Source organism: Engystomops pustulosus, chromosome 6, assembly GCF_040894005.1.
Source record: "Engystomops pustulosus chromosome 6, aEngPut4.maternal, whole genome shotgun sequence".
In the NCBI taxonomy this organism is placed as follows: Eukaryota; Metazoa; Chordata; class Amphibia; order Anura; family Leptodactylidae; genus Engystomops; species Engystomops pustulosus.
In genome coordinates, this window is record NC_092416.1 from 53,719,117 (window position 1) to 53,734,162 (window position 15,046).

At 42.6% G+C, this 15,046-nt stretch overlaps 1 protein-coding gene across 7 annotated transcripts in view; it reads right to left on the reverse strand.

Moving 5' to 3' along the window:
• The window catches only part of KAZN (kazrin, periplakin interacting protein), a 415,360-nt gene that overhangs the window by 38,810 nt on the left and 361,504 nt on the right, over positions 1 to 15,046 (reverse strand). For all 7 annotated transcript variants that reach the window (XM_072156132.1, XM_072156131.1, XM_072156138.1 and 4 more), the window contains one exon: positions 14,550 to 14,686. In XM_072156132.1, the coding sequence (XP_072012233.1) occupies positions 14,550 to 14,686 (137 nt within the window). The remainder of the gene's footprint in view (positions 1 to 14,549; positions 14,687 to 15,046) is intronic.

Consider the following 15,046-nt stretch of genomic DNA (forward strand, 5'->3'; position numbering starts at 1 on the left):
AATTCCAACCTGTCTCCATCACTCCTGGTGTTTACAAATTTGGTTGTAACTGTAAATTTTCTGACTATGGTTGGATTCTTCTCTTGAATAGCTTCTCTTGTCTGCACACTACAGTTATCTCTGCTTCCTGCCCCTCCCGCTGCATTACAAAACCGGCAGGCAAGCAGCAGTGTGCAGAGAATTCTGTGTTTTATTGATTAGGCGACTTCACAGTGCTGATAGTGTCGTGTTTTATATCCATCTGATGGATCTCTCATCTCTGATCGGTCTTATCTTTCTTTTTCTATGTCAGATGCAAGTAGAATTTTCAGAATTTAAATAAAAGTGTACATAAACCTGTACCCTGATAATCTGACCACATTGGCACACAACATCTCGTAGCAGAGGGATCATGAGGGTATGAATCAGCTGGTAGATTTTCCTTAAGATGTGCAGGGAGAAGTGGGGAAGAAGCTACACCGTGGGCACGTCTGGGTCGTTAGAAATCAATTTAATCTTGGAAATGTAATATATAAAGTATATTTAATGGAACTGCAAGATGAACCGTGAGAGCTGTAGGCATCCCACTTTAGAGTAAGGTGCACCCCCACAGTTGGGTCCAAACCACTGGCCTCTTACTTAGGGGTTCCTTAGCCAATACTGCTGAAACTAAAATAATAGGAGATACAGCAGGAAATTCTAGAGTCTATGGGTTTGGATGTATACAAAATGACCCGGTATAGTATGGTGGCAGGCTGGCCCGGCGCCAGCACCCGGCTAACCCGGGCAAGTGCCGGGGCCCCGGAATACTGGAGGAGCCCACTCGGGACCCCGGGTCAGCAGGACATCTGGTTCCTTCCCTCTCTCATCGCGATCTGTGTCCTCCGGACACAGATCGCGATGAGTACATGTGCAGTCACTGCTTTCCCCGGCAGGAGCTGCAGAGGCTGAAGGACCAGTGATGACATCATGGTCACATGACCTGCCGGGGAAAGCATTGACAACACAGACCTGCATCTGTGAGGTGAGGGGGAGAGACATAGCAGGGGCCAGGGAAGGGGGAGAACATGGGGGGCTGTGTGGGGACATTACTTACTGGGGGGCAGAGTGTATACAGGAGGAGGGGGGGCAGAGTGTATACAGGAGGAGGGGGGGCAGAGTGTATACAGGAGGAGGGGGGGCAGAGTGTATACAGGAGGAGGGGGGGCAGAGTGTATACAGGAGGAGGAGGGGCAGTGTGTATACAGGAGGAGGAGGGGCAGTGTGTATACAGGAGGAGGAGGGGCAGTGTGTATACAGGAGGAGGAGGGGCAGTGTGTATACAGGAGGAGGAGGGGCAGTGTGTATACAGGAGGAGGAGGGGCAGTGTGTATACAGGAGGAGGGGGGGCAGTGTGTATACAGGAGGAGGGGGGCAGTGTGTATACAGGAGGAGGGGGGGGGCAGTGTGTATACAGGAGGAGGGGGGGGCAGTGTGTATACAGGAGGAGGGGGGGCAGTGTGTATACAGGAGGAGAGGGGGGCAGTGTGTATACAGGTGGAGGGGGGGCAGTGTGTATACAGGAGGAGGGGGGCAGTGTGTATACAGGAGGAGGGGGGCAGTGTGTATTATACAGGGGGAGGGGGGGCAGTGTGTATTATACAGGGGGAGGAGGGGGGCAGTGTGTATACAGGAGGGGGGAATGTGTACATGGGGATGAGGGGCCGTGTGTCCACGTGGCGGGGGGGGGGGGGGGGGGGGGACAGTGTGACTACTGGAGGGCGGCCCATAAAGGGGCCCACTAGAGCTCTGTTGCCCAGGGGCCCACTAAAACCTGGAGCCGGCCCTGGTGGCAGGTACACCATTATTTCCTCTGTGCTGTAAACAATCTGTACAGTACTGTGGATCAAGCTCTGCAGTGGTAAAGTGCCAAGCATGTCATATGCGGAATGAAAGGATGCTAAAAAACGGATTAGAGAACACCAAGGGAATTTCATGTTGCTAAGGAGTCTTTTTATATAAACCAGTGAAACATTAGTCTCCGAGTGCAGGGAACAGCTTCCAGATGTTCCAGGTTTATGTCATGTAAATAGAAATGATGAACAGCTGTTATATGCGACCTTGAAAGTGTATCCGGCAAACTGAAGCGGAGAGGAGGGAGGAATGCTGTATGTGTGCGGCTTACCAAAGTACAAAATAATAATACTAATTTCATTCATATCTGATATCACATCCTCTTGTGTTTTCAGAACGCTCAACGGCAATCAATAAAGACCCAGCAATATTACTACGGTGCTCTACCATAGTGTAGTGCTCTTCCCTGCCTTTACTGCTGTAGAGCATAACACACGCTTGTCAAGGGCAAGTGAGCAAATATGCAACATGAAGCGCATTGGGTAAAATTTGACAAAACTGCCATGTCCCAATATATAAGCTGTGGATCTATCTGTCTTGCGTGTTACTGGTATTCTGATTATCACATATAGGGGATGACTTTTGTTACTGACAATTTTAATGATTCTTCCCATCATCCTAGTCTAAACATTCTCATACCTACTATCCAATTGTAGTCCCGACTATGGACCCAGCCTTTTTAATTACTCTTACCATTTTATTATACTCAGTTACTTTAATGAAAGAGAACTGGCGACTAGTTTGATAAAAAAAAAACATTACAGCAAGCGATTGCAAATATTACATGTAGAACATCAGATTCAAGATCATTTATTTGCCAATATAGTTTGTTGTTCAAATATACCCCTAAATACTTGTACTTTTCCACTTTTTCTACCGACTCTAGGGGTCACAAGATCTAACCCATTATCTTCTAAAGTCGATTACCAACTCCTTAGTTTTGAAAATGTTGGCTTACACATCTGGCCACTCTCTCTATTCACTTTCATCACCGCCTCTAATGCAAACCACTACTGCCATATCGCCCGAGAATTTCTGAATAAAGGTGTTTTCTGCTGATATTAAACTCGGTGTAAATACAGAATGGGAAAGGTGCGAGCACAGTACCCTGTGGGGCACCAACACTGCTGACTAGCTCCGTAGACCACCTATTTCCCAAGCCAGGTAGTCTGTAAACCAGTTTATCAGACTGCAATCCATGTTAATTTGCACAAGTTACTGAACCCTGGACTGTACCCTACCCCGTTAAGCCCTCTAGCCATTCAACTTCTTGCAATGGAACTTGTTGGGTTGGGTCAGTCTCAGATGCTGTCACCCATTACATACTCCTTGCTTAACAGCGATTCCAGAATAAGCCTTGCCTTTATCCGGATTACAACAACTCTGCAGAGATAATCTAACCTTACATTACAGCCATCAAAATCAATAGTCCTCCAACGAGGACCTGGTTTCTTAGACAAGCACTTCGAAGAGGTCCTTTCAACACGTCCTCCAAGTCAAGCCCTTTGGATTCCTTCCTAGATGCAAATTTATGGATTCTGGTCCAGGTGGAATTTTTTTCTGTCCCAGAACAACACTAACAGAATAAGTGGAACAAAGCTCATTACAGAACTCAAGAGAATTTGTTGTTATGCACTTTTTTTGTGCATCTAAAAGGTCATCCTTATTAACAAAGATGGAGAATTCCTTCGAGGGCAAGGACTTGGCATCTATACATGAACAGGAATGGCTTGAAGGTAAGAAATTAGTGCTGGGAAGTTTACCCACACACAGATTTACACTTAACCTGCTGCCACCTGTACAAGGCATAACAAAAAAAAAAAGACTTCTCCACATGGCACAAGAAGGGCCAGACTCTGCTGAAAGGTTTTCTCTGTGCCCATTTTAGGAGAATCGTTCCATTGTATCCCGACGTATAAATGCCTTCATTCGCGATGGCCTAGAGCAGAACAGCTGTACAGACACGTTCGCTTTCATATCCATTTTACTGAGAAGTTCATAGGAAACGTATTTCCTGAGAACACAACTTTGATACATTTACATAAATCACCTGCCAGTCAAATATTTATTCATATAGTATCTTACTATTCCATGTAAAGAGGAAATTCATGTAAAAAAAAAAATCAGAGCAGCATTTGCAAGGAACAGGGGATTCTTTTTAAATACCGGTCAATAAAAAAAAACTAATCTTATGCTTATGTGACCTGTCCCACCCTGATCTAGCAGTGGTCCTCCGGTCCCCCATGATCTATAAAACACTGCAGAATATGATGGCACCATATAAAGATTATTATTATAAAACCTAATCAAAAGTAAGATGCACAGTTCATTTAATTTAAAGGAAATCTACCATCCAAACCAAGCATAATAAAGTGAGCACTCTTACTCATAGACCCAGACGCTGTGACTGTGGTATCTTCTTATATTTGATATCCATTTGCACCTTCATTCTAAAATCAACTTTAAACATTTAGTCAGTGGGGGTGATACCACAGGCACTCCATGTTGTAGAATCACAGGCAATTACACTATTCTGCTGCCTGATGTAATCTCACAGAGTGGGAGGGAGGAGAGGGTGAGACAGTGTAACAGCTTGTCAAGCTGCAAAAGGGAGAGACTCTGGTAACATAGGCAAAATTTTAAAAGTTGATTTTAGAAGGAAGGAGGCCACGTATACCAAATATTAGTCATGGTTCCTGGATCTAAGAGTAAGTATCCCTGGTTTACCATGCTTAGTTTTGATGGTAGATATCCTCTAAGCAAAACTTCAGCCCAATCCAAACTTGAAGTCTTTTCTGTCTTCTGTACATCTTTGGAAACACTCTGGCTCCAACAAATGTGCAGCGGACACAAACAAATAACACAAGGAAAGAGGGAGACACAGGTGAAGATGCCTCTCTATGTCTGTGAGACTAAGTGCAGTAAAAGTGGAAATGCAGAAGAGAGATGTCCGTGGTCTGCTATTTATTGAATGGAGCAGCAGGACACATGCTTCCGCTCCTCCATCAATTAGGGGGAGCAGATCTCTAATTCTTGCAATAAGTGGGGGTCCCGGTGATTGAACCTCAACAACCAGAATTTTATGCCATTGCCCATGGATAGCATATATGGCAAAAATGTATCAATAATCCAGGATCCAAGTGCACTATGGGGCATGTCCTCACACTGCTGTGTCGTTAGTTCTGTGCATTGAACTGCTCCTCAGCCCCCTGCTGTAGTATTCAAACATAATAGTGCTATAGCTTTTACCCTAAGGAGAGGGGCTCTGGAGAAGTTAAAGGGAACCCATCACCACTATTTTCACAAATACAGGTAGTGGCAGGTTCCTATAGAGCTCTAGTAACTATCTGACACCCTGCTTGTAGCTAAAAGTAGTTTCCCTCAGATCCCCATAAAATCAGAGTTATAATCTTGCCTGGTATCTATGCAGCTTTGGAGCGAGTCCACGGGGGCGTGGCCTAATGTCATGTGACCAGGGTGACATCATCAAAGGTCCTTGAGCTACTTCATATGAAAACTGTACCCCATGTACATATCTGACCACATAAAACAATCACAGCAGCCTCCATGGACTTCTACTCCTCTCCATGCAGCCTGCTGTGATTTCATGTGATAAAATATGCTGTGATTTCATGACATATATGCTTAGTGTACAGTTCCTAATGCTACAAAAGCTATAGGACCTGTGATGATGTCACCCTGGTCACATGACATTATAGCAGCATACAGAGATAGGATGGAGAGGATCTGCTGGATTCAGCCTGAGGAGGCCACGCCCACCTGGACTTGCTGTAGCCATGCTTAGTTACCAGATAAAACTATGAAGTTGAATATATGGGAATCTCAGGGGCATAATTTTTAGCTACAAGCAGGGTGTCAAATAGTTATTAGAGCTCTATAGGAACCTGTCACTACCTGTATTTGTGAAAATAGTGGTGACGGGTTCCCTTTAAGTGCAGAAAGCTGAGAGCACAGCAGTGTGAGGACATGCCCCTAGTACACGTGGAGAAGCTTCAGTCATAGAATATGAATACAGTTTCTCCCATTGCTACCAACAACTTAAATAAAGGTAAGATTATACAGATAAGCAGCGCTGCAATGTTTTTCTTGCCTAAACGTCCAATTCCTTTCCATTAAAACCTTTTTTCCCGCTCCCCTTAAATGACATTACATCCGACAGACGTTTCCCCTGTAACTGACCGATGAGCCTGAAGGCCGAGAGCAAACCAATTATAAAGTGACCATCTACAAAGTGAGCAGACAGGGCCATTACCAGGGTGACAGTCGCCATATACATTGCCATATCATTAGTGTTTCAAGGGGCTTTTATGAATCTTAACAACTTTAATTAGTTTGTGGATTCGCCTCAGTAACTCTTACAGAAAGCCTCGCTCCACTCTCCCGCTCCGCTGTGGATTCATAAGCACAGACACACTTTTTTGTTAGGTTTATGCCTGAGGAGATGACACCAAGCCGCTGTCTGGATGTTCTGCTATCCATTACATACAATGCAGTGAAGCTCCATGGTGTCCCAGGGCAACAACATTAAGATGGCCGCCTGATAAATGTAACGCATTAGTGGAAGAGCAGAAGCCAACCTGCTACCCCATACATCACAGGCGAGAAATTATTCTGCAAATCATAACATTAATGTGGGCAGACGGTACTGAAGTAGAAAACTCACCTATAGAGGACATAAAGCATTCCATAACTGCACTTGTTCTTGAAGTTTGCCCATAGAAACGTTCCCCGTCAAGGTTTTGCAGTTTGCCGAACATTCCCGCCAAAATGCTTATTGGGAACTACAGCATGAGTACCGCCTGGCCGCCTTTCCACCTCCTCAGTAGTAGTTTAGTGAATATATATCTGACAATGCTGGATGCCCCACAGTGGACCCGACTCCTCTACTATGACACCATGTTCTACAGTAATGCAGCATCCGTGTAGGGGCCAGCACACATTATATTACTATACAAGGCATGGGTTGGGATTCTGAGCAGCCATTCCTGCATGATGGGATGCAGTGCGCTCCAGGACAGAGATGGCTCAAATACATAAATATATTTCTTCATAAAAATTCTGATGTTTAGTATTTTATTTTCCATGGATGTTATGCCATCCCCAACTATGAATACTGCCACCCGATGCAAATAGACCTAAAGTGGTATTTCTCTTAGGTCTAATCAGATTACCTTTTGCTGCCCTACAATATCAGAAGGGTAGGGATGTCTGCTGTACCAGAAATACCACAGCTCCTTGCACTATATAGTGGCTACTTCGATAACTACACATTACAGAGCTACTGTCCGGTACCCTGTGGTTGGAGACAACTTTTATATCCAGTGGTGTAAGGCGTCATCCCTTGCTGACATTTTAATTACTTAAAAGGAAACTTACTATGGAATTTTGGGATCCTAAACCACCCACTGGTCCTTATGGAGCAGTGGTTAAGTGTCCCAAATTGCCCTACATGGGTGCATTTAAAAAAAAAACAAAAAAAAACCAACCCCTAGAACATTCATACATGCCTTTGTCAGCAGCTCCTGGCCAGTGTAGTATACCTCAGCTTCACCGCGCAAGGACTACAGTTTTATGAGCAATAAAGCCAGGGTATTAGCCCGATTTCATTGTAGCAACACAACATGGGAATGAGGGAATGAGCTGGATGAGCTCGGGCCTATGTAACCGGAGGGCCTCTTTTTTTTTTTTTTTTTAAAGAATATGGCCGTTCAAATACATAAGAAAAAACGGCCATATGGAGCAGGTAAGGTTGGGCAGTCTACCATCAGTAAAGTGACCAGAGATGTAGGTTTGGTACAAATCTAATATGAATCATTTTGGATTCAATTTCAGATGAATCTTAAAATGGGGGCAGAATAAAACTGTCCTTATTCTCAGAGTTTAGGGAGAGGTATTGGCGAAAGAAAAATTTAAAAACTTTGACGATTGATGCAGTGAGGTTTCTTCATGTTCTATAAAATTCTGTCAATGTGCTGGATGCTTGGGACATGGCATAACTCCGGCAGAGGAGGTTTTGCATGCTCAGGTAAAAAAACAAAAAGAAGTGTTAAAACACACAGTGTTAAACCATATGTGTGAATGAGGTTCAACGCTTAATTTATTTATTATAAGGATCACAAAATATAAGTTTATAGGACTTCAGTAAGGATATCAATGTGTATTATAGATATGTGAACATCATAATGGATATGCCACACTTAAAGGACACCTGTCATCAGGTCTGTGTCACTTGTCCTGTCACCTCTACCTGTTGGAGCAGCTCACAAGGATCCCATCCCAGCCTTTATCTAGTTATTTCATACATTATTCATTGTAAAATCATCTATTTTTTATCATGTAAATGAGGCTGGTCACATGGTCAGAGGCAGTGATGTCACCCCTGTTACCCCTCTCCTCCCCCTGCTCATGTCTGTGTGTAATGTATTGTAAAGCATTGCTAGTGTGTGTGCTGCATCTGCTGACATGCTGCATCCTCCTAAATATACAGGTGAGAGACACAGACATCAGCTACACAAGTACCTGACATGTTCTGCTGTAACATGGATGCCTGGAGCTGCTGTATCTCTCCTAAACACACACATGCACACACAGGCTGCAGGGGGCATGGCCAGCACCAGGAAGCACATCATTATACAGCCTCACTCCATTATACAGGCTGTCAGTCATGCACTGGGGGTGTGGCTGTGCATCCCACTCATGAATAAGGTGGACAGCTTGAATATGCTAATGCTTCATTGGACATTTCACAAGTCATTTGCATACAGCTTTAGGACCTCATTGCTTAGGTTTACAGGCATGTAGAGGGACAAGGAAGGGATAGAGGCAATGCTCTCTAATGGCAGTTTATGAAAATATATTTAGTTTAGGGGGGTTATTTTGCATGACAGGTTCTCTTTAATACCCTCTCCGTTGTTTCAATGATCGCTATGTAATACCATGTTTATCCTGCAGGGGTCACTATAGGAAAAGTGTATAGCTGTACAGTTGCAACATCAAGAGTTCTATATATATAACAAAAAAAAAAAAGTGTTTCATGCGGCAAAAGTAAAACTGTCAGCTGTTTATTGCCTATTAATTCATTCTCGAGTGTTTACGCTCTTGAATCTGACAAGAGTAGACGACGCTCTGATTATAAATGGCTAAGGTGTACAAAGCCTTTAGGTAATATTGCTAATGTCATTTACCAATTAAGAGCTTTTAGAGGAGTAGAAGGGATACAACGACCTGCTTTTGGCTTGGATTCATCAGCTAATAGACAACCCCTAGAGAATAACAATAGAAAAAGGGACTGGGTCTTAAAGGGTCCAGACAGAGCAGGGGAATCATTCCCGAGCTTTGTGGAAATGAATACATACAGAATCGTAACAGCTTGATGATCGATAAGAAAAAGTGGAAGTGGCGCTCACAGTAACAAAGTATAAGCTGTGGGTTGTGCTTCCTCGAAGGAAAATTCTATATAAAATGTGTGACTGTATCAAACTGTAAACACCAATATTTCAGCCTATTTTACAAACCCAGGTAGAATATGAGATTGCAACAATATACAACTTTCCTTTATGTTTCCCAACGATCTGGCAATTAAAGGGACTCGGTCACCAGCTTTTACACAATTAAAGGAAACCTACCATGAGGAATGTACCATTAGAAGAAGATTTGATGGTGGATTCCTCGGGCCTACATCTGCTCTAATCTGTAATTTAATATTTCTAGAACCTAACTTAATTTATTAAAAACTTTATCTTAGTAATATGTAAATTAACTGCAGAGCCTACTGGGGCGTATACTAGCCTTAGCTCCCATAGCTCGGCCAGGCTAGTATCGGCCACCAATAGCCTATGCAGTTAATTTACATATTACTAAAATAAAGTTTTTAACAAGTTAGGTTCCAGGATTATAACATTACAGATAAGGGAAGAGACTGGCAGGAGGAATCCGCCATCAGATCTAGTCTAGTTTTGATGGTAGATTCCTCATGATAGGTTTCCTTTAAACTAATAAGCAAGGCCCAAAGTAGGGTATGAAATGTCCTTTCTAGCATTCCTTCCCTAAAATGAAATCCTAGCAGTTTACTTATAAAAGAAAAAGAATCATCCGAAGTAATGTGAAAATGGGCAGATATGAGTCTTGTATTGCCTGAGATGAGTCACTTTTAGAGGTTGAACTGCAAGCATCAATAACCTAGTATCATGCTTAAGGTGTCATATTAAAGATAAGAATCTCAACCGGAGATACAAACAGTTCAAGACACAGTTGAAAATGCAAGCTGCAAAGGAATGAAGTTTGATGACAGATGAAGTTTCTGCCCATTTCTAAAAGTGACTCCTCTCACGCAAAATATGTCTCTTCTCTGTACACTTGCATAAGACTTGGAAGAGGTTCACAGGTAAATGAGAGAAGTTCACATTAAGAGAGGGAATTCTAGAAAGGACCCTAGCTGAGGGTGCTAGTGGTGCCTACATGAGGACCCCACCTACAAGAAGAGTCAGGTTCACCGTTATCACCCTGTAATCCAGGGAAGCCGTAACATTTACTAAAAACCTGCAATTAGTATCTATTGATATTCACTTTTTGTACTCTGTTCCACAAAAGAACTGAATGAGATCCACGCGTCTCCTTGAGAATAGAAATCAATGTGTATCGCACTGATGTCCTATAATGGATTTTTCCTCTATTCAGACTCCTTTATATATTACAGACAGGCAGAAATAATGGAGGAGATAACAATGAGGACCAATTGTCATTTGAGTGTTACATAAATGGAGATATTTGGCATATTTTACGTGGTGGATGATATTCAGCATTTCTTACGCACGTAGGTATTGTTATAATAGTGACCCGGTAAATGTAAATGGTGAGTTGCACACAATGGAGATGGCGACGTGTATGGTAAATCTTTACATCAGATGGTCGGAGGAGGTCATAGTCGTTTTCTCTATCGCCATATATCAACATACTAGTCAATCATATTGCACACAGTGCAAAAATCCCTAGAGATAAGAAAAGTTTACTGGCTTCCAAATGACCCCACAAGTAATGGCACTTTGACGCACTACAGGTTGGTCTATGCCTGTTGATGCACCAGTTTTCTTTTTTTCGTACCATACCAAAAGTGCCAGTTAGCTTATAATTGGTATCTACTATAGAAAAAGCTCCAGCCGCTACAGGGACCCTGTGATTACAGAGCACCAAATAGTCGATCAAAGTCCATAAGACCAAATATGATTCAGCTTTCCATTTTTTTGTTATCTGCATCTGTGTTTCAATTACAATTGGAAATAAATTACCAAATTAAAGGGAACCTGTCAGCAGGAATGTAATTTTTAGCTATTGACAGGTTCCAATAGCCTATTCTATGTGGATTTTAAAAATGTATTTCCAACATTCCTAATCATTTCAGTACTTAATAATTATTCATTTTACATTACCTAACTCCTTGCCAGCTTCATGTGGGGTGTCCTGGGGAAGGGGGGTGGGGGAGCAGCCGTAGCCTGTGTCTCCTCATGCGTTCTTCCTCTCCTCCACACCATCCCCCTCTCTCCCCTGCCTGCTCAATACACATGACAGGAAGTGGGGAGGGGTTCGGGATAGTGATGGGAAGTCGGCTTTTCTTAGTGAGCTGGTTCATTAGGCTACGCTTACAAAGAAGAGCCGGCTCTTATGACTCCTGAACACCTCCCTATTAAGTGTGGAGGTGCCGGGTAATGTGCATTAACCTTATTTAAACTAGTTAAATGACAAAGGCACTTTTAAAATCAGCATAAAACAGGCTACTGGAATCTGTCACCAACTAAAAATGACCTTCCTGGTGACATTTTTACTTCAAGAACTGGGTTTCACCAATGACTGTCTACAGGGTGCAACCTTGGACTATGTATGCCCTCCTGGCAATGGAAGTGGTCAGGTCTACTTGTCAATTAATTCACATTACAGGTGATCCCCTACTTAAGGACACCCGACTTACAGATGACTCCTAGTTACAGACGGACCCCCCTGCCCACTGTGCCCTCTGGTGAAGCTCTCTGGATGCTTTACTATAGTCCCAGACTGCAATGATTAGCTGTAAGGTGTCTGTAATGAAGCTTTATTGATAATCCTTTGTCCAATTACAGCATAAAATTTTGAAACTCTGATTATTACTGGGGCAAAAAAATTTTTTGTCTGGATCTACAATTATAAAATATACAATTTCGACTTACATACAAATTTAACTTAGGTTCCATAGGATGTTCTTATCTTGTACGTAACCTGAGGACTGCCTGTATTTTAAGATGTCTTAAGGTTACCAAGACAGATGCTGGTTAATGAGTCTATGGCTCTCTATATATAACAGGCCAATCTCTAACAACTTGTGAAATTCACCATCCTACCAAGAAATAAGCAGAGATGTGCACTGAGACTTTACAATGCATCTCACACTAAGGGTGCAGGGGCTTTTCATCTACTCAGGACTTGTACTTCTCACTTTCCTGTGACGATACAAAACTTCACCCGGCCTGTGCAAAACAACTTCTTTCCAAAACATGGATACGAATGTCATCACCTGCAAGTAACAGAGTCTGGAAGCAATATTACCAAGACCTGGACAACCTGTGCCCCCTTTATGCCCTAAGCAGAGACCCTCAGCATTACATGTCATGTAGGCTTTGTTCACACAGAGGCTCCGTGGGAAGTGGCACCGAGGTTGTCAGGACCTTTCATGCCCCAGAGCCAACATCCTCCATCACTAAACCACTAAATCCATCCCTGTTAAAATACTGACAACCCCCTAGAAGCGGTTTGATAAGCAGTTTAACACGGAATCATAGTCTAGTATTTGTTTAATTGCATTATGGTCCAAGAATTAAGAATTAATTTAGAACAAATTTTGTTTTCCGTCAATCACCCCCTATATCCTTATATAACCTGTAACGTGACAGAATAACCCACAAAAATTCTTTCAATGTGGAAAAATAGTTTATGTCCATATAAAATAAGAATTTCCACACAATGATCTGCTCATACACATAACTGGACTGGCAATAATTGGATTTTTTAGGCTGCTTTTCAGAGGAGATGGGGTTAACCTTTCTGGCTGCCTGTAGTCTGCACACATCTTGTACAGGAACAGGGTGAACAATGGCCGCGCTGCGCTCTATACGCCTCTTTGATTAGACGTGAATAGAGGGGAATGGTGGGGAAATCAGAGGGAAGAAAGCGCGAACAATACCACCTTTATGTAAACACGAAAGTGAACTTGGCCTTCCGTTGAGTGGGCAGCATGACATTCAGGGCACGTCTAAGGTTTCTAAATATCATTTTTAGGGGCTTCACATTCGGAATATAGTATATAGTAGTCAATGAAGTAAATTGGTGCCATAGGTATGTTTTTGGGACAACAGGTGAACCCACACAATAGCAAAGGGATACATGCAATGACAGATCCAGCTATGGAAATAACAAGTATCGGTATTTACTCGTGGAAAAGCAAAACAAAACAAAAAAATGTGCTAAAAAACATACCCTGTGCTTATAGAGAGGTCTATAAAAAAATAAACGTACATACTCGCCCTCCGCCACTCCCAATGGTCTGTGCGGCTCCTTATGCTCCCACTCTTTCTTCTCTCTATGTAACAGTCCACGCGCTCTGACGGCCAGCGCACACTATGATGCAGTGGTGTCGCTGATGATGACATCATAGTGTGCGCTGGTGGGCAGAGCACATGGAAATGTCTCCGCCTGCTGTTACATAGAAAGAAGAAGGAAGGGTAGCCGCGGGAATGAAGGCATCAGGGGGCCGCGGGGATGAAGGCATCAGGGAAGCATCGGGGAACGCAACAAGACGAGTATGCAAGTTTTTTTGTTTTTTTTTTTACACGACAAAGAGCTGCAGGGGGAATTTCATCATGGGGGGGGGGGGGTGAAGGCTGGCTGAATGGGGCATTTCATTACTTTTCATAATCTTTCATAATTTATAGTAAAGGGTTTTTCGTTTTCCCCAATGTCTTCACTATAAAGGATTATTTGCCTTAATGAAGTAGATGAATAGGCAGGTTACAATCTGTGTCTTCATCTTGCACAGGTGGAGAAAGGGAAGCAAAAATATCCGGTTCTAAAGATTTCTTCACATGATAACTGTGCTGATATATTAGCCAGAGTCAATAACCTGTAAAAAGAAAAGCAGTACTATCTGTGCAAAATCCTGTAAGATGGAGGCAGTACCATCTGTGCCAACACCAAGCAAAGATAGAGACAAGAAGGTAGTAAGATGTATATCTAGATTGTCTAAAAGCAGATCTATTATTACATTTATTATTTACAGCATAAAAATGAGCAAGACTACCAGTGTCATCCTCATTATACAAGGAGAAGGTAAAATCTGTGCCCTCATTATTTACAGGGAGAGAAAAGGAACAATGCGGCCTGTACTTAGGTTATTTACAGAAAGCTTCATCTGTGGCTTTATCATTGACAAGGAGACAATAGGATTGTACTGCCTGTACTTACACACCTGTTCACTACATGCAAAGACCAGCACACAGCTTAATCTGTGTCTTTGTATTTGAGTGGAAGGCAGAGGAGGGCAAAATGGTGGAAGTACTACTGGCAACTTCAAAATTCTTGTACCAAGTAAAATAGTTTGTTAAAATTTTAAGGATGTAGGAGATTTGTAACTCTACCTTTCTATGTTGCTCATAATTTCGGATAAAGTCACGTAGTTGCTCCTCCCGACTTTCCAAGGTGGAATACAGCTGCTCCATTTGGCTTACCAAGTCTGCTTTTTCCGATTTTAAACGTCTGCGATCGGCCTTCATGGCTGCAGATGAAGAATATTATAACAGATTATATACTGGATATTATAACATCATTGCATACAGCATACACTAGTTGTGGTCACACTTTCCGCAATACCTGTTTAATACCTGATCTATATAGCAGTTAAATAGCATGGTGAAGGGAGAGTGGCTTGTTGGCGCTACTACATCCCCTTACATAACACATTCTGCACGTATCAGCTCATTCCGAAATACATCAGATGGGATAACACATAATGACTGTAATATATTATAACATACCAGTGTATATACACCATGTCTAGAATATACTAGAATATACTACATTAACTACAACAAAATCTTTCGCCATATCACGCTACCATATCTAGTCCTAACATGTA